The following is a 22,939-nucleotide window of genomic DNA, read 5'->3' on the forward strand; positions in this document are numbered from 1 at the left end:
GACTACACGACTCTTACCTATGGAGGAAACTGAGACTCTAAAATTCTGTATCTCTAAATCTGACCATTTCCAAGATCCAGACCAAATTCCTATATAGCTCCTTACTATGTTCAAAGGATATCTTGAGGCACCATAAACTCAACATGTTTAATGTCAAACTCATCTTTATCCCCCAAATCTGCTATTAATTTTTTTTATCTTGCTGAAAGTATCATTACTCTGTCAGTTATCTGTGGAAATTTTGTTTTGTTTTGTTTTGTTTTTTGTTTTTTTGAGACGGAGTCTCACTCTGTCGCCCAGGCTGGAGTGCAGTGGCCGGATCTCAGCTCACTGCAAGTTGCAGCTCCCGGGTTCACGCCATTCTCCGGCCTCAGCCTCCCAAGTAGCTGGGAGTACAGGCGCCCGCCACCTCGCCCGGCTAGTTTTTTGTATTTTTTAGTAGAGATGGGGTTTCACCATGTTAGCCAGGATGGTCTCGATCTCCTGACCTCGTGATCCGCCCATGTCGGCCTCCCAAAGTGCTGGGATTACAGGCGTGAGCCACCGCGCCCAGCCATCTGTGGAAATATTTTTAATAGCTTTATTGAGATATAATTCACATACCATACAATTCACTCATTTTAGATGTGTAATAAAATGGATTTTAGAATATTCAAAGAGTTGTGCAATCACCACCACCATCAATTTTAGAACATTTTCATTACTCTGAAAAGAAGCCCCTCCAGGCCGAGCACAGTGGCTCATGCCTGTAATCCCACCACTTTGGGAGGCCGAGGCTGGTGGATTGCTTGAGTCCAGGAGTTTGAGACCAGCCTGGGCAACATGGTGAAAAAATTAGCTGTCTCTACCAAAAATGCAAAAATTAGCTGGGCATGGTAGCACATGCCTGTGATCTCTAGGAGGCTGAGGTGGGAGGATGGTTTGAGTTCGGGAAGCAGAGGTTGCAGTGAGCCGAGATTGTGTCACTGCACTCCAGCCTGGGCAACAGAGCCAGACCTTGTCTGCAGACCAAAAAAAAAAAAAAAAAAAAAAAGCCCCTCCATCAACTTTCTGTCTCTCTGTATTTGCCTATTCTAGACATAGAAATCTGATATCAACCTTAGATGTTCCCTGCCCCCAATCTCTCCCTACCTTAATAATGAACTGGTTACCACATTTTGTTGATTAATTCAGGTAATAAGTCTGGCCTTTCCAAGCCTACCACACTTTAGATTCAAGCACTCATTATTATTATTATCTTTTCCTTTCTTTCTTTTTTTTTCTTTCTGAGGCAGTCTTGCTCTGTCACCCAGGCTGGAGTGCAGTGTCGTGTTCTTGGCTCGCTGCAGCCTCCACCTCCCAGGTTCAAGTGATTCTCCTGCCTCAGCCTCCCAAGTAGATGGGACTACAGGCATGCACCACCATGCCTGGCTACTTTTTTTTTTTTTTTTGAGATGGAATCTCACTCTGTTGCCCATGCTGGAATGCAGTGGCCGCAATCTCGGCTCACTGCAACCTTTGCCTCCTGGGTTCAAGTGATTATCCTGCCTCAGCCTCCCGAGTAGCTGGGATTGCAGGTGCCTGCCACCATGCCCAGGTAATTTTTTTATTTACTGAGATGGGGTTTCACCATGTTGGCCAGGCTGGTCTCGAACTCCTGCCCTTGTGATCCATCCGCCTCAGCTTCCCAAAGTGCTTGGATTACAGGCGTGAGCCACCACACCCGGCCTAATTTTTGTATATTTAGTAGAAACAGGATTTCACCATATTGGCCAGGCTGGTCTCAAACCCCTGACCTCAAGTGACCCGCCCACCTCAGCCTGCCAAAGTGCTGGGATTACAGGTGTAAGCCACTGCACCCAGTCGTCAAGCACTCATGATTTTTAATCGAGTTCACTTACTTATTTACTTAGTATTACTAACTTCTGCCTCTTATCCATACTCTATAATGCTGCTAAAGACTTCTCCGAAAACATTCGATGGTTTTTGTTTTTGTTTTGTTTTTTTTTGTTTTGAGATGGAGTCTCGCTCTGTCACCCAGGCTGGAATGCAGTGGCGCAATCTCGGCTCCGCCTCCCTGATTCACACCATTCTCCTGCCTCAGCCTCCTGAGTAGCTGGGACTACAGGCACCTGCCACTACGCCCGGCTAATTTTTTGTATTTTTAGTAGAGACGGGGTTTCACTGCGTTAGTCAGGATGGTCTTGATCTCCTGACCTCATGATCCACCCGCCTTGGCCTCCCAAAGTGCTGGGATTACAGGCGTGAGCCACTGCACCCGGCCACATTCAATGGTTTCTTACTGTACAGAGAATAAAGTTCACAATCCTTAGTATGGCACTCAAGATCAACCATATTCAACTCCAGACTACTTTTCTAGCCCCATCTCTTCCTCGTGCACCATTCATTTCAGGCTTCAGTCATATTGGATTGTATGAAAAATGCATGGCATGTGTCACATTTTACAGTTTTCAGTTCCCTGGCAAAATTTTCAAGCTTGGCTTTCACATTAGATTATATGTTTTTACACAAATCATACATATTTGTAGATGCAGAATTCACATACTAAAGGCTTTCCTAAACTGGGATATAAAAACCCATTCTAAAGATAATTGGATGGAACTTTTCATCAAAAGGATATGGAAACTGAATAAATCCTGTTAAGCTGGTTGGAAGAAACCTTTGGGCTGGGGCACAGTGCAGCTGCTGGAGTCAGTATCAGTTCTCCCAACAAGTCCATGCCAGCCACGTCTTCAGGGATGAAAAGTATTACTGGATGTCCTAGCACAGGGTGAATTCTGCTGCAGTGTGATTCAATTGTACCAAAATTTGGTCTACTGTCAGAAAACAGACAAGTCAAATTTAACGTTTTTTCCTCTTAAGAAATTATTTAAAAGAACGTTCAAAATTATTTTTATAACCTCTAGCATATGTATAACCATATAACGTGCCATATCAGTTTTGTTGGAATAAATAACTCATGTCTCACTCAGGGAATCACAGCAATGGAAATAATACAAAAATTGGCATTTCAGAGATGGTATCATGGCTCCTGCTTTTGCTGCCACTAATGGATGCTTCTTAGTTTCTCTTTTAAAAAGCATTTTAGACCCGGTATGGTGGCTTACGCCTGTAATCCTAGCACTTTGGGAAGCTGAGGCGGATGGATCACTTGAGGTCAAGAGTTCAAGTCCAACCTGGCCAACATGGTGAAACTCCCTCTCTACTAAAGATACAATAGCTGGGCGTGATGGTGCATGCCTGTAATCCCAGGTACTCAGGAGGCTGAGGCAAGAGAATCATTTGAACCTGGGAAGCAGAGGTCGCAGTGAGCTGATAATGCGCCACTGTACTCCAGCCTGAGCGACACAGTAAGACTTTGTCTCGAAAAATAAATATTATTATTTTATTTTATTAGAGATGGGGTCTTACTATGTTTACTAGGCTGGTCTCAAACTCCTGGCCTCAAGCAATCTTTCTGCCTTGGCCTCCCATAGTGCTGGGACTACAGGTGTGAGACATCATGACCAGCCTGTTACTTATTCTCAAGTATATTTCCTCCACTAAAATTAATCTTTGGTTCTGGGCAAATTTTTAAATTCATTCAAAGGTCAGCATTGTGTGAGGGGGTCCATGAATCACAAATGGCCTAAAACTGGCCCCATGATACTTAGAAGTCTGCTCTCATACATGCTACACCTTCCGCTGAAGAGGTCTAAGGTTGCTGTTTGATAGTAACAATGAGAAAAAAATCAGGCCATCTTTCTCTCCTAGAAAGAATCTAGTAAAATTTTGTTACTTTCCAATAGCTCTTTTCTAAACAGAGAGAAAATAGTCAACCTGAGAGAGCTGATTAAGAATGAATTAATTAATTAAAAGAGAGGAAATATTAATGACCCTTTTCCTTTATCTCTAATCAGGTCATCCAAGGAAACACATCTACAAAAATTGGCTCAGAGGCTTAAACTTCTGTCAGTACAACTATGATGATAAGCTGCTACCTGTAAGGATTGTTTAGTATTAGAGGATCACTAAAGAAAGATATGGGGTGGGAAAATTATAACCTGTATATTAAATGACAAAAATGTTCTCATCTGAGGTGTAATTTTGGGTGAGAATAAGAAAACAGACTAAAAACCAAGGGCAGTCTCTTTAAGCCTTAAGAGACTCTGACTACTAGTGTTGCCTCTGGGCACATAAGAGGCAGAAACTAATGAATAAAGACTAAATTAGGGCTGGACACAGTGGCTCACATCTGTAATCCCAGCTCTTTGAAAGGCCAAGGCAGGATGATTGCTTGAGTCCAGGAGTTTGAGACCAGCCTAGGCAACACCCTCATCTCTACAAAAAAAAATTTTTTTATTAGCAGCATATGGGCTGGGCGCAGTGGCTCACGCCTGTAATCTCAGCACTTTGGGAGGCCGAGGTGGGTGGATCACGAGGTCAGGAGATCGAGACCATCTTGGCCAACATGGTGAAACCCCATCTCTACTAAAAGTACAAAAAAATTAGCCGGGCATGGTCACGTGCGCCTGTAGTTCCAGCTACTCAGGAGGCTGAGGCAGGAGAATCACTTGAACCCAGGAGGTGGAGGTTGCAGTGAGCCGAGATCTGCACTCCAGCCTGGGTGACAGAGTGAGACTCCGTTCCAAAAAAAAAAAAAAAATTAGCAGCATATGGTAGCATATTTCTGTGGTCCTAGCTACTAGCTACTCGGGAGGCTGAGGTGGGAAAATGAGCCCAGGAATTCGAGGCTGCAGTGAGCTATGATGGCATCTGGGTTGAACAGAGTGAGACCCTGTCTCAAAAAAAGAAAGAATAAATTAATTGGACTTAAGCATATGTTAGGTCTTTTCTTGATATAATTCATTTTCGCTTTGGATTCTGTGGTAGTTAAATGGCACAGGAAGGCAAGACAGAAGGGCTCTGTGTGTTCCATATTGTTTACCACCTCCTCCATGGATTTTTTACATTTTTTATTATTACTATTTTTTGAGATGGAGTCTTGCTCTGTCACTGGAGTGCAGTGGCGTGATCTCGGCTCACTGCAACCTCCGCCTCCCGAGTTCAAGCGATTCTCATGCTTTGGCCTCCCAAGTAGCTGGGATTACAGGCATGTGCTACCACGCCCAGCTAATTTTTGTAATTTTAGCAGAGACGGGGTTTTGCCATTTTGGCCAGGCTGGTCTCAAACTCTTGACCTCAAGTGATCCATCCACTTCAGCCTCCCAAAGTGCTGGGATTACAGGCATGAGCCTGTGCCTGACCAGATTTACTTTCTTGGAGTCTGAAGAAGATGGAGATGGACAGAGAGATGATTTCCAAACCTATGCAAAATGCTGATGCACAAAAAATAATGTACAATGAATTCCTTTGTATTCATACTATCTCTCTAGCCAAGAATTCAAGTAAAGTTTTAAATTCAGTCTTCTCTTCTCATGCCCAAATGGGACTGGAACTAGCAGGGTCTGTTTCGTTTCATTTACAGAAGAAAATAAGGCCTGGAGAGAAGAAGGCACATGTCTTCAGGTCATTTAGAATAGATTCAAGTACATAAATAACTTAAAACAGCAGTTTTCAACATTAAAAAAAAGTTTTACTTCTGCTTTTCTTATAGAGAAGCTGACACCTGGCACTTATAAATGACAAGTGAGATAATTTCCAATTTCTACCCACATTCATACTCAAGAGAGGAGAGTAAAATATGCAGAGGGACAACAAGGCTTTATGCCTTCACCTCACATAATGCTGAGAGTCGACCACAAGAGCAATTCCATTCCCAAGGTTCAAAGTGGGTTCATTCTCTACCCTGCAAAGCAAAGCAAAGCTAAGCCATCTCTCAAATATTCTAAAATCAATCTGTTTGACACAAATTTTGGCCCATGACTACTACCACCCCAGTGATTACTAGAATTCAGTAACTAATTAACCAAGGGGAAAATGGTAATATTTAAGTTTACCCCCTCTAGAGACAGGGATGAATCTACTAAAATAATAAAATGTGGGGGTGTCAGAAAATTAGTTTCAAGGTGACTTTGGGTCAAGATATCAAACTGTGAATCTTTTGGAAATAGGACAATAATAGCTGAGAAAAACTGCAGAGCCACAGCATCATCTTAAGCCATAGACCTAAGAACTTACCCAAAGATCTCTGTGGAGAGGATTCCATTTACCTTTATACTGAAATTAAATCTGATCTGCAAAACAATAAATTAAGTGTGAGATTTAACATGAGCTAAGATACAGATTAAAAACTTCCATATCTAATCCCTAAAGAAAAAGGATAAGTTTAAAAATTTTTAAATTAGTATTACTTTTAATTGATAAACTATAACTGTATACATTCATAGGGTACAGTGTGGTGTTTTGATATATGTATACAATGTGGAATGATTAAATCAAGTAGATTAACATCTATCACATAACTTACTAGCATTTTTTGTGGTGAGACATTTGAAATTTACTCTCAGCTATTTTGAAATACATAATATATTATTATTGACTATAGTCACCCCCCTGTGAAGTAAGATTCTAAAAACTTATTCCTCCTGTCTAACTGAGACTTTGTACCCTTTAACTAACAACTCCCTGTTTCCTTCCTTGACCCACTCCCAGTCTCTGGTAACCACCATTCTATTCTCTACTATGAATTTGATTTTTTCAGATTCCACATATAAGTGAAATCATAAAGTATTTGTGTTTCTGTTGATAAAGAAAATGTGGTATATACACGATGGAATACAGTTAGCTTTTTTTTTTTAAATTTTTTGAGACAGGGTCTTACTTTTGATATTCTATCAAAATTTCTTGGCCAGGCATGATGGCTTACACCTATAATCCCAGCATTTTGGGAGTCTGAGACAGGTGGATCACTTGAGGCTAGGAGTTCAAGATCAGCTTGGCCAGCATGGCGAAACCCCATCTCTACTAAAAATACAAAAATTAGCTAGGTGTGGTGGTGCACACCTGTAATCCCAGCCACTCAGGGAGCTGAGGCAGGAGAATCACTTGAACCTGGGAGGTGGAGGCTGCAGTGAGCCAAGATCAAGCCACTGCACTCCAGCATGGGTGACAGAGCAGAACCCTGTCTCAGGGGGGAAAAAAAAAATCCTTATTTGTTCTTATAGTCATTTTAGAAAAGGAGATAAACAGCAAGGTTTATTATCTAGGTTTAACAAAAAACAAAGCACAGAGGAGGGAAGAGGTATCTAAAGTGATACAATAAGGCAATTAAAAAAAAAACCAAAAACTGAAAATAACCCAAAACAAAGCTCTCTCTATCCAGAGGTTTCTCAGCTATAACACATAACCATCATTAAGATTGCCTTGGCCGGGTGTGGTGTGGCTCACACCTGTAATTCCAGCACTTTGGGAGGCCGAGGTGGGTAGATCACCTGAGGTCAGGAGTTTGAGACCAGCCTGGCCAACAAAATGAAACCCCATCTCTACTAAAAATACAAAAATTAGCCAGGCATGGTGGTGCACACCTGTAATCTCAGCTACTAGGAAGGCGGAGGCAGGAGAATGGCTTGAATCTGAGAGGCAGAGGTTGCAGTGAGCCAAGATCACGCCACTCACTAGGCAAGAGTGAGATTCTCTCAAAAAAAAAAAAAAAAAGATTGCCTTGGGCCAGATGTGGTGCCTCACACCTGTAATCCCAGCATATTGGGAGACCAAAGTAGGATTGTTTAAGCCCGGGAGTTAGAGACTAGCCTGGGCCATATAGTGAGACCTTGTCTCTCTAAAAATAAAAAATAAAAATAAATAAATAAATAAAACTGTCTTAAGGACATAGAAACCAAATCAATTCAATATTGAAAGTTGTCTTTTTTTTTTTTCCCCCAAGACAGGGTCTCACTCTGTCACCTATGCCGGAGGGCAGTGGCACAATCATGGCTCACTGCAGACTCAACCTCCTGGGCTCAAGCAATCCTCTCACCTCACTCTACTGAGGAACTGGAATTACAGGAGCTCACTACCACAGTTGGCTAATTAAAAAAATTTTTTTTGTAGAGACAGAGTCTCACCATGTTGCCTTGGCTGGTCGTAAACTCCTGGACTCAAGCAATCCTCCCGCCTTGGCCTCCCAAAGTGTTGGTATTACAGGTATGAGCCACCATGACCTCAAATTTTAAGTGTTTTAATCATCTTCATTGAAAGAAAAAGAATCAATCATATCTGTCCATGTCCTACACAATAAAGGTCTCTGGAAAACAATGACTTAAACAAGAGAATCATTATTGTACAAAGCAACAGCTTACCTTAGGGTGCACCATGATGATTTTACGTAAAAAATGCTTTATAACCAGACAATCTGTCATCAAGGTTCTGGGCTTTTCATCAACCTGTAATAATACAACAAAAACACCTACCACACATACACAATCTCAAGAGCACAAATGAATTAAATTATGGTTTTTTTTCTCTTCTAAAAGTAACTATACCTCAGAAAGCTTTTTGGGCAACCAAAGGGAGACATCTTTGGGAATGAGAATTGTATGCAAAAGAAAATCTAAATAGCTATCACTTCTTGGGTTAGAGTATCTGTTACATGGAACTTCAGGAGACACAAGAACAAAGATCAGAGTAAAATTCATAATGTCAAAACCACCTTTGGGGACAAATTTAAAAGTAATTCAGACTGAAGTTGATAAGAATAACTCCACCATCCTAATGTGCTTTGGAACAATCTGTATTAAGAATCTGAGTTTTGGCCGGGCGCGGTGGCTCAAGCCTGTAATCCCAGCACTTTGGGAGGCCGAGATGGGCGGATCACGAGGTCAGGAGATCGAGAGACGATCCCGGCTAACACGGTGAAACCCCGTCTCTACTAAAAAATACAAAAAACTAGCCGGGCGAGGTGGCGGGCGCCTGTAGTCCCAGCTACTCGGGAGGCTGAGGCAGGAGAATGGCGTAAACCCGGGAGGCGGAGCTTGCAGTGAGCTGAGATCCGGCCACTGCACTCCAGCCTGGGTGACAGAGCAAGACTCCGTCTCAAAAAAAAAAAAAAAAAAAAAAAAGAATCTGAGTTTTGCTTTTTTAGAAAGAAATTTTTAAAAAAGAATCTGAGTGGAGTCAAAGGAGCAAACACTAAAAGGAACCTATTTTTGACATCAATCCATTAATCCAAACATTTATTTATATGGAAAAGTTGTAGAGCAAAAAGCTCAAAAGTCAGAAGACCTGTGTTTTAGTACTGGTTCTGTAAAATAAAAAAAATTAAATGCTCATGGAAAAAAAAAAATCACTGCTCTGGACCTCATTGTAGATCTGCAAAACAGGGATAAAACCTACCCCTTTGACCTCACAGAACTGTTTTAAGGATCCATATATTTGAAAGTATAGGCTGGGCATGTTGGCTCATGCCTTAATCCCAGCACTTTGGGAGGCTGAGGTGGGCGAATCACCTGAGGTCAGTTCGAGACCAACCTGGCCAACATGGTGAAACCCCATCTCTACTAAAAATACAAAAATTAGCCAGGCACGGTGGCATGCACCTGCAATTCCAGCTACTCAGGAGGCTAAGGCAGGAGAACTGCTTGAACCTGGGAAGTGGAGGTTGCAGTGAACCAAAATGGTGCCCCTGCACTCCAGCCTGGGTGACAGAGCTAGACTCCGTTTCCAAAAAAAAAAAAAAAAAAAAAAGAAACTGTATATTATACATGGTAATAATAATAGATATCACTCATTGAATACCTACTATCTGACAAGTATTATACAGTTGTTATATATATACTACCTCACAATAATCCTGAAAGGTAGGTATTACAATCTCTTCTTCGTAGATTTTTTTTTTTTTTTTGAGATGGAGTTTTGCTCTTGTTGCCCAGGCTGGAGTACAGTGGCATGATCTCGGCTCACTGCAACCTCTGCCTCTCGGGTTCAAGCGATTCTCCTGCCTCAGCCTCCTGAGTAGGTGGGACTACAGGTGCGCACCACCATGCCTGGCTGATTTTTTGTATTTTCAGTAGAGATGGGGTTTCACCATGTTGGCCAGCTGGTCTCGAACTCCTGACCTCAGGTGATCTGCCCACCTTGGCCTCCCAAAGTGCTGGGATTACAGACGTGAGCCACCATGCCCGGCCCCTTCTTTGTAGATTTTTTTTAAGAGGCTCAGTAAAGTTAAGCAACATGCCTAAGGTCACTTAGCTGTTCAGTGGTACAGCCAGAACTTGACTGTAAGTCTTTCTTTTTTGTTTTTTGAGTGACCTTAAGTCTTTCTAATACCAATTGCCCATGTTCTTGCCAATATACTACAAACACTTCCCTACAAATATAAGATTTACCACTAGGTGAAGACTCTACTGCAGGAATGGTGCTAAGGTATCTTATTTATATTATCTCATTTAACCTTCACAAAAACTCTATTAGGTACCCAAATTTTATAAATAAAAGATTGTGCAGGATCTGGATTTTTAAAAATGAAGGAAAAAAAATAAACGTTTTACAAAACAGTCTCAAAAAGGTTAAACAGCTTGTCCAAGATTAGCCAGGTCAATTTGGCTCTAAATCTTTAGCATTAACCACTTACCTATACTGACTCGCTATTGTAGTGTTCCTAAAACCAAAGTTAGAAACAGTCTCCTAGAAAATGTAGAAGTCCAAAAAAGTGAAAGAAGAAATACAATCAGAAATCAGTAGGCTTTTATTGTTGGCTCAGAGAATACAGAGCCATGTACTAGGTATATATTTAAAAAAAAAAAAAAAGGTTCCAGATGTCAAAATTTGGTAACACAAAAAGAAGAAACACACAAATATAGAAGGATAAGCTATTATAATATTTTTATTTTATTTATTACTTTTTTTTTTTTTTTTTTTAGAAATAAGGTCTCGCTTTGTCACTCAGGCTGGAATGCAGTGGCATGATCATAGCTCACTGTAACCTCGAACTCCTGGGCTCCAGCGACCCTCCCACCTCAGCCTCCCAAGTAGCTAGGACTACAAGTGTGTACCACCACACCTGGCTAATTTTTATTTTTTAATTTTCTGCAGAGACAGGGTCTCATTATGTTGCCCAGGCTGGTCTCAAACTCTTGGCCTCAAGCAGTCCTCCCACCTTGGCCTCCCAAAGCTCTAGAATTACAGACATAAGCCACTGCACCTGGCTTTTTAATGTTTTTTATAAGTACACTGAAAAAGAAGTAAAAAACTGTGGCAATAGGTTGGGATTTAAAAATAGAAAAAATTGGGCCAGGTGCAGTGGCTCACACCTGTAATCCTCAGGTCAGGAGTTCAAGGCCAGGGCTGGCCAAGATGGTGAAACTCCGTCTCTACTAAAAATACAAAAATTAGGCTGGAGTGGTGGCAGGCGCCTGTGATCCCAGCTACTCGGGAGGCTGAGGCAAAGAACTGCTTGAACCTGGAAGGTGGAGGTTGCAGTGAGCTGAGATCACACCACTGCACTCCAGGCTAGGTGACAGCAAGACTCTGTCTGAAAAAAAAAAAAAAATTGAAAAAGTATTTGAAAAAATTATTACAAAAATGGGCTGGGTACGGTGGCTCATGCCTGTAATCCCAGCACTTTGGGATGCTGAAGTGGGCAGATCACTTGAGGTCAGGAGTTCAAGATCAGCCTGGCCAACATGGTAAAACCCAATCTCTACTAAAAAAATACAAAAAAATTAGCCAAGTATGATGGCACGCGCCTGTAATCCCAGCTCCTTGGGAGGCTAAGACACAAGAATCGCTTGAACCTGGGATGGAGGTTGCAGTGAGCTGAGATCATGCCACTGCACTCCAGCCTGGGTAACAGAGTGAGATTCCATCTCAAAAAAAAAAAAATTATTACCAAAATCGATAGGGGATTATTAGAAAATTCTGTAAACACATCTAGGATTATTCAGGCATGTAAACAGTGGTAATTAAATAATAACTGCAGTCTGTATACATATCATAGTCACATCCTTCATTTTTGAAATTTTAGTATAAAATGTTTAAACCAAAAAGCAATAGTCTTTAAAGCGTTTTCTGTACTTACCACTTCCAAAACAACTTCTTGGAACAGTTTCAAAGCTTTGTAACCTTGGTGATTATAGGGCGTATCATAGAGAGGGCTAATTATATCTAACAGTAAGACAACCGAAGTGAAAGTTCCTTGAGCAACTACTGGAGACAGGCTACAATGAATAATGATGATATTTACTGAATACTTGCTACATGTCAAGCAGTTTCTATGTAAGTAAGAAATAATTCCATTTTATAGAAGAGGATAATGAGACTCAATAAGCTAATTAATTTGTCCAAGGTCACACACAGCTAGTTAAGTGGCAGCACTGGGATTCATAACTAGAGCTGACTAACTCCAAAGTCCACATTCTAACGCAGTGCTGCCTCTCCAAAAATGTTCATTTTCTGTGTATACAGGTAGCTATCTGAATAGGGTAATATATAATCCATCAATATTTTTTATAGAGCCTGACAAGCAATGCTTATGTATGACTATCCAATATATGCATTTACTCTCTCATAAAATATTAATGTGTCTTATTATGTACCTGGGCTTATAAAAATAAATAAGACAATCTCAGAATCAGAAGAGTTCACAGTTCAGTAGATGTGACAGACTAATTTAGATGACAATTTGAAATTTAGATAAATGAGGTGCTAAAGGAATACAGCAGAAGGACTGACACCTAACCCAGACTTAGGATAAAGTGACTAATGTCAGGTCAGAGAGGATAGTTAATACAACACAACTAACCCCTTAAAAGGGGTTAGAGGCCCCTTTTAAGATCCACTTATAGAATTATTAGAGAGAGGAGGCCAGGCGTGGTGGCTCATGCCTGTAATCCTAAAGATGTACACTTTAGGAACTGAGGCAGGCAGATCACGAGGTCAGGAGATCGAGACCATCCTGGCTAACACAGCCCATCTCTACTAAAAATATGAAAAATTAGCTGGGCATGGTGGCAAGCACCTGTAGTCCCAGCTACTCGGGAGGTTGAGGCAGGAGAATGGCGTGAACCCAGGAGGTGGAGCTTGCAGTGAGCTGAGATCACGCCACAGCACTCCAGCCTGGGCGACAGAGCAAGACTCCGTCTCAAAAAAGAAAAAAAAAAAGAATTATTAGAGAGAGGAAGAGAGAGACGACAAAGTCTTTTACAGTTGGGTGTTGGGTGTTGGGTGTTAGAGACCCAGTACCCCAGCCTGACATACCTACAGAAGCAGTGAACTTACTTATTTACTGTTATGAAAAAAATAGATGCTGCCAGCCCTGCACAACAGAAACCACTATTGAATCATATGGTTTTAGCCTTCACCTTTAAATATGTCTAATTATATGACAGAATATAGAAGTGTGCTTTTAAATATGAACTTACACAGTCATGAGTCCTTATATTACTTTCTAGAAGAAAGTCTGTCTCTTCCTATCTTACCTTAGATACATACACACAGAAGTACAGATGTATAAATATATAGATATGTTTGTGCATATATGTGTTTGTATGTATATATGTATACTCCATTCACTTGATCACTTAGTATTATTACAAAAATAAATATTAAACTTGATAAAGCTGTCGAGAAGATCTTATAAAATCAGATTGCTTTTGGAGGGACATGTTACCCAGCCTAATGAACCCCAAGATGTAAGACTAGCTGTGGGCATAAACACAAAACCCAATATTTCTCCTAAATGAAGAAATTTCTTCCTCAGTCTTCCTTGCAATTAACTTTCCTCGCAGGCCCAAATGAATGGATCATTTATTATAGCTTTTCCATGGATATCTCTGTTAGTCTTTGCTGTGAACCTTGTTACTTAACCTTTCTCCTCAATTGAGGGGTCCATGATGAAATCTTTTACAATCTCCCATTTATCTCTTCCCATTCTCTTCATTCAAATATTGTTTACATAGCTGCACAGTACCAAAAACAATGAGATATAATGGAAGAAATCCGTGAGGAAATCCTTGTTCCCTTGAGGCTAATGCTATTTGACTATACTATTCTTTTACTTTTCATCTCCATCACCAGCTGACTCCTGGTCACTAAGCTCACAATTTTCCTCTGTACGCTAAATGCTGTCATCATCTTGACTGACATCCATATCCAAGCAGATAACCAGCCTAAGCAATAACTTAGTCTCGCAGTTCCCTGACCTCTTCAACAATAATGACCTTGACCTCCACTCATTCCCAGCCACCTATTTCCATGGCCATGGCTTGGAACTGTTCCATTCTGAAAATCTTAAATTAAAATGCCCCACTCTATTGTGAAAAGATGTATACCAAGGTATTAATAACGGCTGCCTTGAAAGGCCAAATTATGCATATTCTAAATGTCTGTTTTGATCATGCTTTGATTTTTCTGAGGGAAACACTACTTTTGCAATAAAGAAAAAAAAAATAAGAGAAATTTTATCACTCTGATAACAACTTCCTATTCTTTCAAGTGTCAGAATCTCCTACAGCCAGCAAATCCATTTTTCAGTCTCGTCAAGACCTCCAGACTTCAACCTCTTCCCACGGATTAGGTGCCCTTCCTCCATGCTAACATAGCATTCAGGGCTCACTTCTATCATCCATCCTGGGAATCACACCGTATTGTAATTATGTGTTTACTTCTTGATCTTTCTATTTATATTCCAAGTTTCTTGGGATCAAGTAACATATCTTAAGACAATGTACCTACAGATAGTATCTAGCTCACTGATACTGACTTGAACAAACACACCTGTCTGGATGAATAAGTAAATATTGAAATAGCCCTGATCTATATGAGTCAGACTTTGGTTCAAGTTCTAATTCTGCCACTTAACTGTTGTATGACACTGGGAGAGTCAGTCAAGTTCTTTGAATCTCAACTTTCTGATCTGTAAAATGGGGTGATAATCCTCATCCAACCCACTTCATAGACTTGTCAGGATGCTTAAACAATGTATCTAAATGTTATGTATACAAATTACTGCTTGTTCAGGCTGACTGAAACACAGAACCTCATTTCCTAGAAATGCCCTTTTTGGTTCACTGGAATCACCATTTTATTGCTACTTGACATGAATAGTTTCAGAGCTGACTAATCATTAATTGCTCCAGATTGTTTACCCTCCATTCTCCTAAAGAAGATAAGGCACAGCTAGGGATATCTGTTGTCCTGATACCATACCCATTCCTTTCAGAATGAGCATATCATTATTCAAACATGGAGAAAGGTTGCCCAAGGGCTTCTAGGAGAATGTTTATAGCACTCTAATTCGTTATGTCTCCACCAACTCCAAGGAAAGAAAATAGGAGATGAGAGAACTGTTAAAGGGAATGGAGAGTGAATTATCACCCTCATAAATCTGGACTACAAATAAGTCAATAAAGAGATCTCTAAACCAAACTAATAAAAATGTATCCAAGTAGGATCTGCACCGGGAGTCACTTTTTATTTTCTTTATCAGGAGATCCAAATTCAAATAAAGGCTTATTTCAGTGGTTCTCAAATTCATCTGCATGTTAGGAATCACCTGGGATCAGCCAGGCGCGGTGGCTCTAGCCTGTAATCCCAGCACTTTGGGAGGCCGAGATGGGTGGATCACGAGGTCAGGAGATCGAGACCATCCTGGCTAACACGGTGAAACCCCATCTCTACTAAAAAATACAAAAAACTAGCTGGGCGAGGTGGCGGGCGCCTGTAGTCCCAGCTACTCAGGAGGCTGAGGCAGGAGAATGGCGTGAACCCAGGAGGCGGAGCTTGCAGTGAGCTGAGATCCGGCCACTGCACTCCAGCCTGGGCGACAGAGTGAGACTCCGTCTCAAAAAAAAAAAAAAAAAAAAAAAAAAAAAAAAAGGAATCACCTGGGATCTAAAAAATGTTCCAAAGCCTAGGCCATACCTGTTATGGACGGAATTGTGTCCCTCAAAATCCGTATGCTGTAGTCCTAACCCTCAAAGTGACTGTGTTTGAAGGTAGGGCCCTCAGGAGGTTATTAAGATTAAATGAGGCCATAAGGGTAGGGCCCTGACCCCAGGTCTTAATAGGACTGGTGTCCTTATAAAAAGATACACCAGAGCCAGGTGCCAGTAGTTCCCACCTGTAGTCCCAGCTACCAGTTACTTCGCAGGCTGAGGCAGGAAGATCACTTAAGCTCAGGACTTCAAGTCTGTAGTGTGCGATGACTGTACCTGTGAATAGCCACTGCACTCCAGCCTGTGCAACATAGCAAGACCACATCTCTACCAAAAAAAATTTCAATAAAAATAAGAGACATTAGAGATCTCTTTCTTTTCATGCACACGCAGAAAAAAAGCCATGTAAGGACACAGTAACAAGGCAGTAGTCTACAAGCCAGGAAAAGAGGCCTCACCAGAAGCCAGCCCTGACAGCACCTTGATCTTGGACGTCTAGCCTCCAGAACTGTGAGAAAATAAATCTCTATTGCTTAAGCCATCTATTCTGTGGTATTTTGTTATCGCAGCCCAAGAAGACTAATAAGTACAACACCCAGACCAATTAAATCACAATCACTCAGAGTGGGACACAGACCACAGTATTTTGGGAGTTCCTAGGTGATCTAATGTCCACACAGGCAAGTTTGGGAACCAATGCCTTATTTCATTTCAGCTTGGAACTTTGAGGGACCTAGGCTTTTCTTTCCTGTTATTAGGTTTGCAGAAAAATAAGAATAAAATCATTAGTAATTTATAAGACCACAACAAAACCTGCCTCAAAAGTCATCTGGAAGGGTGTTACCCCTGTCATGTCCTGAGGATAGCTGCCTTCCTCTGAAGTCCAAGTCAGCTTTGCAGAGATTCCGGGCAGTATGGACTGTATTTCTGTGTGAGAAGAAATGGCAACAAAGTCAAACAAGTAGTGTGGGTAAGAACCAGGATTTCTGGATTTGTTTATTAAACTGGTGAGACAAGAAGGCTTTTCTCTAATGAAAAGATTATCTACAAGATTTAAAATATGACTGGAAATGGCTATGCATCAGCAAATTGCTTGAACATTTAGAATTACTTTATGAGATTAGGACATTTAACCTCATCTTTTCAATATTTTACATTTGCTAAATCAATTTTTATTTTCTGTTAATTTCCACAAGGTCATGTTTAATGCCTGAAAGCTTCAGAATTGATAGTTCTGATATTCTTGTATTTTTTAATTAATCAACTCATTATGTAATAAACACAAGTCTAGTACATGAACTAACTTAGAGCTGAAGGCTGAAAAATTCAAGAATGACTCTCAGGCATGAACTTTTTTTTTTTTTTTTTTTTTGAGTCAGAGTCTTACACTGTCACCCAGGCTGGAGTGCAATGGTGCTATCTCGGCTCACTGCAACATCTACCTCCTGGGTTCAAGATATGCTTATGCCTCAGCCACCCAAGTAGCTGGGATTAGAGGCATGCACCACCATGCCTCTAGGTGATCCGCCTAAGATCCGGCTCTTAGGGACTACTGGCGGGTGCCTGTAATCCCAGCTACTCAGGAGGTGGGGGCAGAAGAATGGCGTGAACCCAGGAGGCGGAGCTTGCAGTGAGCTGAGATTGCGCCACTGCACCCCAGCCTGGGTGACAGATCAAGACTCTGTCTCAAAAAAAAAAAAAAAAAAGGAAATCTTAGAAATTGGCCAGGCACGGTGGCTCTTGCCTGTAATTCCAGCACTTTGAGAGGCCGAGGCTGGTGGATTACCTGAGGTCAGGAGTTCGAGACCAGCCTGGACAACATGGTGAAACTCCGTCTCTACTAAAAATATTTTAAAAATTAGCCAGGCATGGTGGCAGGCACCTGTAATCCCAGCTACTTGGGAGGCTGAGGCAGGAGCATTGCTAGAACCTGGGAGGTGGAGGTTGCAGTGAGCTGAGATTGCGCCATTGCACTCCAGCCTGGGTAACAGAGCAAGACTTTCAAAAAAAAAAAAAAAAAAGAAAAGAAAAGAAAAGAAAAATAGAAAGGAAATCTTAGAAATTAAAGATTCAGTATTTGAAATTAAAACTGTATGGATGGCTAGATTGGACACAGTAAAAGAGCAAATTTAAAAGAAAAGTTAGTACATGAATGCTCATAGCAAGATTACTCATAATAGCTAAAAGTAGAAACAACCCAAATGTCCATCAAATGATGAATGGCTTAACCAAATGGGGAGTATTCAGCCATAAAAAGAAATGAAGTACTGTGACATGAAACAACATGGATAAACCTTGAAAACATAATACTTAAAGAACCCACACACAAAATGCTACATGTTGTATGATTCCATTTATATGAGATGTCCAAAATAAGCAAATCGACAGAGACAGAAAGTAGATTAGTGTTTGCCAAGGCATAGAGAATGAAAGTAAGCAGAGTGACTGCTAATGAGTACACGGTTTCTTTTTCAGAATGAAAATGTACTGGAATTGGATAGTGATAATAGTTATACAGGCAAGAAGCAGTGGCTGATGCCTATAGTCCCAGCACTTTGGGAGGCCAAGGCGGGAGGATCACTTGAGCCCAGCAGTTTGAGACTACCCTGGCCAATGTGGTGAAACCCCATCTCTATAAAAAATACCAAAAAATTAACTAGGTGTGGTGGTGCACAGCTCTAGTCCCAACTATTCGGAGGGCTGAAGTGGGAGGATTAACTCAGCCCAGGAGGTCAAGGCTGCAGTGAACCATAATCAAGCCACTGCACTCCTACCTGGGTGACAGAGTGAGACTCTGCCAAAAAAAAATATTAGTTATACAACGCCGAAAATATACTAAAAACCACTAAATTGTATACTTTAAAATGGTTGTGTTTATATGAATTTTATATCAATTAAAAGAAGAAGGCCGAGACGGGCAGATCATGAGGTCAGGAGATCGAGACCATCCTGGCTAACACGGTGAAACCCCGTCTCTACTAAAAATACAAGAAAATTAGCCGGGCGAGGTGGCGGGCGCCTGTAGTCCCAGCTACTCGGGAGGCTGAGGCAGGAGAATGGCGTGAACCCGGGGGAGCGGAGCTTGCAGTGAGCCGAGATCGCGCCACTGCACTCCAGCCTGGGGCACAGAGCAAGACTCCGCGTCAAAAAAAAAAAAAAAAAAAAAAAAAAAGAAAAGGCAAGAGATATTAAAAATAGATCCAGAAGAAGTAATGACTGAGAAATATAAAACAAAGACAGATATAAGTGCTATTTGAACAATCTTACCAAACTTCAAGCATGATAAATTTCTAAAAAACAAGGCAAAAGCAAAAATTTAAAAAGCTACATAGTTAACACATCGCAATGAAATCCAAAATAACAAGGATACGCAGAAAACCCTACAAGCTACCAAAAAAAAAATTAAATAGCAAAAACACCCCATGAGTTAGCAATGCTAAATGCCAGAAGATAATCCAGTACTATCTTCAAAGATCTGAAGTAACTTTGAATCTGGACTCTTTTACTTTATCTATCTATCTATCTATGTATCAATCAATCAATCAATCAATCATCTATCTGTCTATCCAAGACAGGATCATGTTCTGTGGCCCAGGCTATGTGCAGTGGTGTGATCATAGCTCACTGCAGCCCCCAACTCCTGGGATCAAAGGATCCTCCTGCCTCAGCCTGCCGCCTCACTACAACTACAGGTGTACACAATGCCCAGCTAATTTTTTTTCTTTATATTAAACTGCTTAGGGAAATTTTTGTAATTTTTTGTAGATACAGGGTCTCACTATGTTGCCCAGGCTGGTCTCGAGAGATCTTCCTGCCTCAGCCTCCCAGAGTGCTGGGATTATAGGCATGAGCCACCTCACCCAGCCAAATGTGAACTTTTAAGAGAGCCAAACTACCATTACAAAATGAGAAACTTAAAATGTTTACCAACTACAAGTCCTCACTCAAATAACCACTAAACAAACCACCATGTCCATTTAAACATGAGTTTGCGTTTTTGCTGAGATCATGTGGGGACAAGGAGAAAGAATGAGAGATTATTATCAGTATCAAGCTACCTCTTCACATAGGTCTTCAACTGTTAAAGATGAAATAGATAGAAAATTTTCAATCAGATGACATTACGAACACATAGCAAAACCACGTACTGGGGTTTCTCCTCCCAGCATTAATGAAATAACCAAATGAGCCCTCAAACCAAAAACTACTATAAAACTGGATAAAATATATGAGACAATTGTTTTCAGGCATTGGACAACAGACAGCACAAGGTTACAATCCCTTGAGAGAAGGGAAAGTCATCAGGTTAGTCCTGTGATTGCCCTGGGTGTCTGCCTGGGGAAATTTTCCTATCTACAGAACCGGAACATGGAACCCAAGCAGAGGACAGTGGTCCCACTAAGCTGAGGAGGCAGAGAATAGATTTTGGAGTTGTGAAAGTACCTGGAATCTGCAGGGCAGAGCACTGGAGAAGAGGGAGCTGCACAGAGTCGGGTACTAAAGTATGTGTACGAGCTCCCCATGAGTCCTTGGCCAAGGTCTGGACTATCCATGCAGAGAGTGAGACTACATATGATTCCCCAAAGAGCAGGTGCTATGGAGTTGAGAATGTCACAAGATACTAGCAAGATTTTCCAGTGCTGAAAAATGTTGGCCTTTAGGCGTAGCTAGAAATGGGGAGACCTTGTTAAAACTGCTAGTGTCTAGCTGACATGCCCCACAGATAATGCTCTAGTAATGAAAACCATACTGTAGATGAAAGTCTGCTCTAGACCCACCCAAAAAAAGTCTAAGGCCATGCCTTGACAAAATCCACAGAGGAGACAGAGTTTGGAGGCTAAATGGTATCAAATTAGAAGAGTTTGAAAAATACATTGGCTTTCTACAAACCTACCCTTTAAAATGCATAAAAACAAGCCTGCACAAGGTCAAGGTGCATAGCCTACTAGAACAAAAATTAATACTCTCCAGAGATAGATAACATAATATAGACTATGATCATATTGTCCAGTATAAAAAATTTACTAAATATGCAAAGAAATAGGAAATGATAACCCACAGTCAAGGGGGAAAAAAAAGCAACTAATAGAAACAGAACCTGAGGGCCAGGTTCATGCCTATAATCCTAGCACTTGGGGGGCCAAGGCAGGAGGATCGCTTGAGGCCAGGAATTTGAGACTAGCTAGGCAACATGGCAAGACTCTTGTCTCTACAAAAAAAATTAAAAATTAGCTGGGTGCGGTGGTACATGCCTGTGGTCCTAGCTACTCAAGAGGCTGAGGTGGAAGGATCACTTGAGCCCAAGAGTTGTAGGCTGCAGGAGCTATGACTGTGCCACTGCACTTTTCAGCCTGCTGACAGAGTGAGACCCTGTCTCTGAAAAAAGAAAAGAAACAGAACCTGATATGGTACAGATATTACATTTAGGAAAGACTTTAAAGAATCTATTATAAATATGTTCAAAGGCTTAAAAGGCAGCCTTAATGAGTGAACTGAGAGGAAATGTCAGCAGATAAATTAACGCTATACAAAAAGAACCAAAAAGAAATTCTATAACTGAAAAGTTAAATCATTGAAATGAAGAATTCACTGGATAGGTTTAATAGCAGATTAGAGGTGACAGAAGAGTCAGCAAAATCACTGAAGACAAATAACAAAAACTATCCAATCTGGAGAATAAAGAAAAAAAGACTGAAGAAAAATGAATAAAGTCTTAGAAACCTGTAGGAAAATATCAGCCAGTCTAAAATATGTGTAATGGGAGTCCTAGAAGGAGGATAGGAGAATAAAATGAGAAAAGGACAAGAAAAACATCGAGAAACCATGGACAAAATTCCTAAAATTTCTTTCTTTTTTTTTTTTTTTTTTTGTCTCGCTCTGTCGCCCAGGCTGGAGTGCAGTGGCCGGATCTCGGCTCACTGCAAGCTCCGCCTCCCGGGTTCCCGCCATTCTCCTGCCTCAGCCTCCCGAGTAGCCGGGACTACAGGCGCCCGCCACCGCGCCCGGCTAGTTTTTTTTGTATTTTTTAGTAGAGACGGGGTTTCACCGTGTTAGCCAGGATGGTCTCGATCTCCTGACCTCGTGATCCGCCCGTCTCGGCCTCCCAAAGTGCTAGGGTTACAGGCTTGAGCCACCGCGCCCGGCCTAAAATTCCCTAAAATTTCATGAAAAAAGAAAAAATATATATATATTTTTTTTTTTTTGAGACGGAGTCTCGCTCTGTCGCCCAGGCTGGAGTGCAGTGGCCGGATCTCAGCTCACTGCAAGCTCCGCCTCCCGGGTTTACGCCATTCTCCTGCCTCAGCCTCCCGAGTAGCTGGGACTACAGGCGCCCGCCACCTCGCCCGGCTAGTTTTTTAAAATTTTTTTAGTAGAGACGGGGTTTCACCGTATTAGCCAGGATAGTCTCGATATCCTGACCTCGTGATCCGCCCGTCTCGGCCTCCCAAAGTGCTGGGATTACAGGCTTGAGCCACTGCGCCCGGCCGAAAAATATTAAGATGTGAAAAGCTCAGCAAACCCCAAGGAGGATAAATGCGAAGAAAATCACATCTAGGTATAGAATAGTCAAAACGATAAAAACCAAAGATAAAGATATTGAAAGAAGCCAGAGGAAAAGCACACATTATATACAGTGGAGGGATAATATGAATCACAGCTGACTTCTTACCATAAATAATAAAGGCCAGGTCCAGGCGCGGTGGCTCACACCTATAATCCCAGCACTTCAGGAGGCCAAAGTAGGTGGATCGCTTGAGGCCATGAGTACAAGACCAGCCTGGTCAACATGGCAAAACCCTGTCTCTACTAAAAATACAAAAATTAGCCAAGTGTGGTGGTGCATGTCTGTAATCCCAGTGCTACTCGGGAGGCTGAGGCACAAGAATGGCTTGAACCCGGGAGGCAGAGGTTGCAGTGAGCCGAGATTGCACCACTGTACTCCAGCCTGGGTGAGAGAGTGAGACCCTGTCTCCAAAAATATATAAATAAATAAATAAAGCACAGAAGACAATTGACAATATCTTTCAAAATGTTAAAAAGGAGAAAACTATCAAGCCAGATATTCCAGTGCAATATCATTTAAAATGAGGTTAAGGTAAAGGCATTTTAAGAGAGAAGATGAAATA

General features: G+C 41.4%; 1 protein-coding gene and 1 long non-coding RNA gene across 2 annotated transcripts in view; both read right to left on the reverse strand.

Annotated features, from left to right (window-relative positions):
* TOP6BL (TOP6B like initiator of meiotic double strand breaks) overlaps positions 1-22,939 on the reverse strand; it is a 108,707-nt gene that overhangs the window by 46,290 nt on the left and 39,478 nt on the right. Inside the window, exons 4-8 of the mRNA XM_015113604.3 lie at positions 16,630-16,739; positions 8,241-8,324; positions 6,121-6,176; positions 5,717-5,788; positions 2,621-2,816 (exon numbers count right to left, since the gene is read on the reverse strand). Of these exons, the coding sequence (XP_014969090.3) occupies positions 2,621-2,816; positions 5,717-5,788; positions 6,121-6,176; positions 8,241-8,324; positions 16,630-16,739 (518 nt within the window). The remainder of the gene's footprint in view (positions 1-2,620; positions 2,817-5,716; positions 5,789-6,120; positions 6,177-8,240; positions 8,325-16,629; positions 16,740-22,939) is intronic.
* LOC144334107 (uncharacterized) lies at positions 10,759-13,043 on the reverse strand. Its single transcript, XR_013403537.1, has 2 exons — positions 11,190-13,043; positions 10,759-11,074 (listed from the first exon to the last, which is right to left on the reverse strand). It is a non-coding gene; the product is annotated as an uncharacterized LOC144334107 (long non-coding RNA).

The sequence above is a fragment of the Macaca mulatta genome, chromosome 14 (genome assembly GCF_049350105.2).
Source record: "Macaca mulatta isolate MMU2019108-1 chromosome 14, T2T-MMU8v2.0, whole genome shotgun sequence".
Classification (NCBI taxonomy): Eukaryota; Metazoa; Chordata; class Mammalia; order Primates; family Cercopithecidae; genus Macaca; species Macaca mulatta.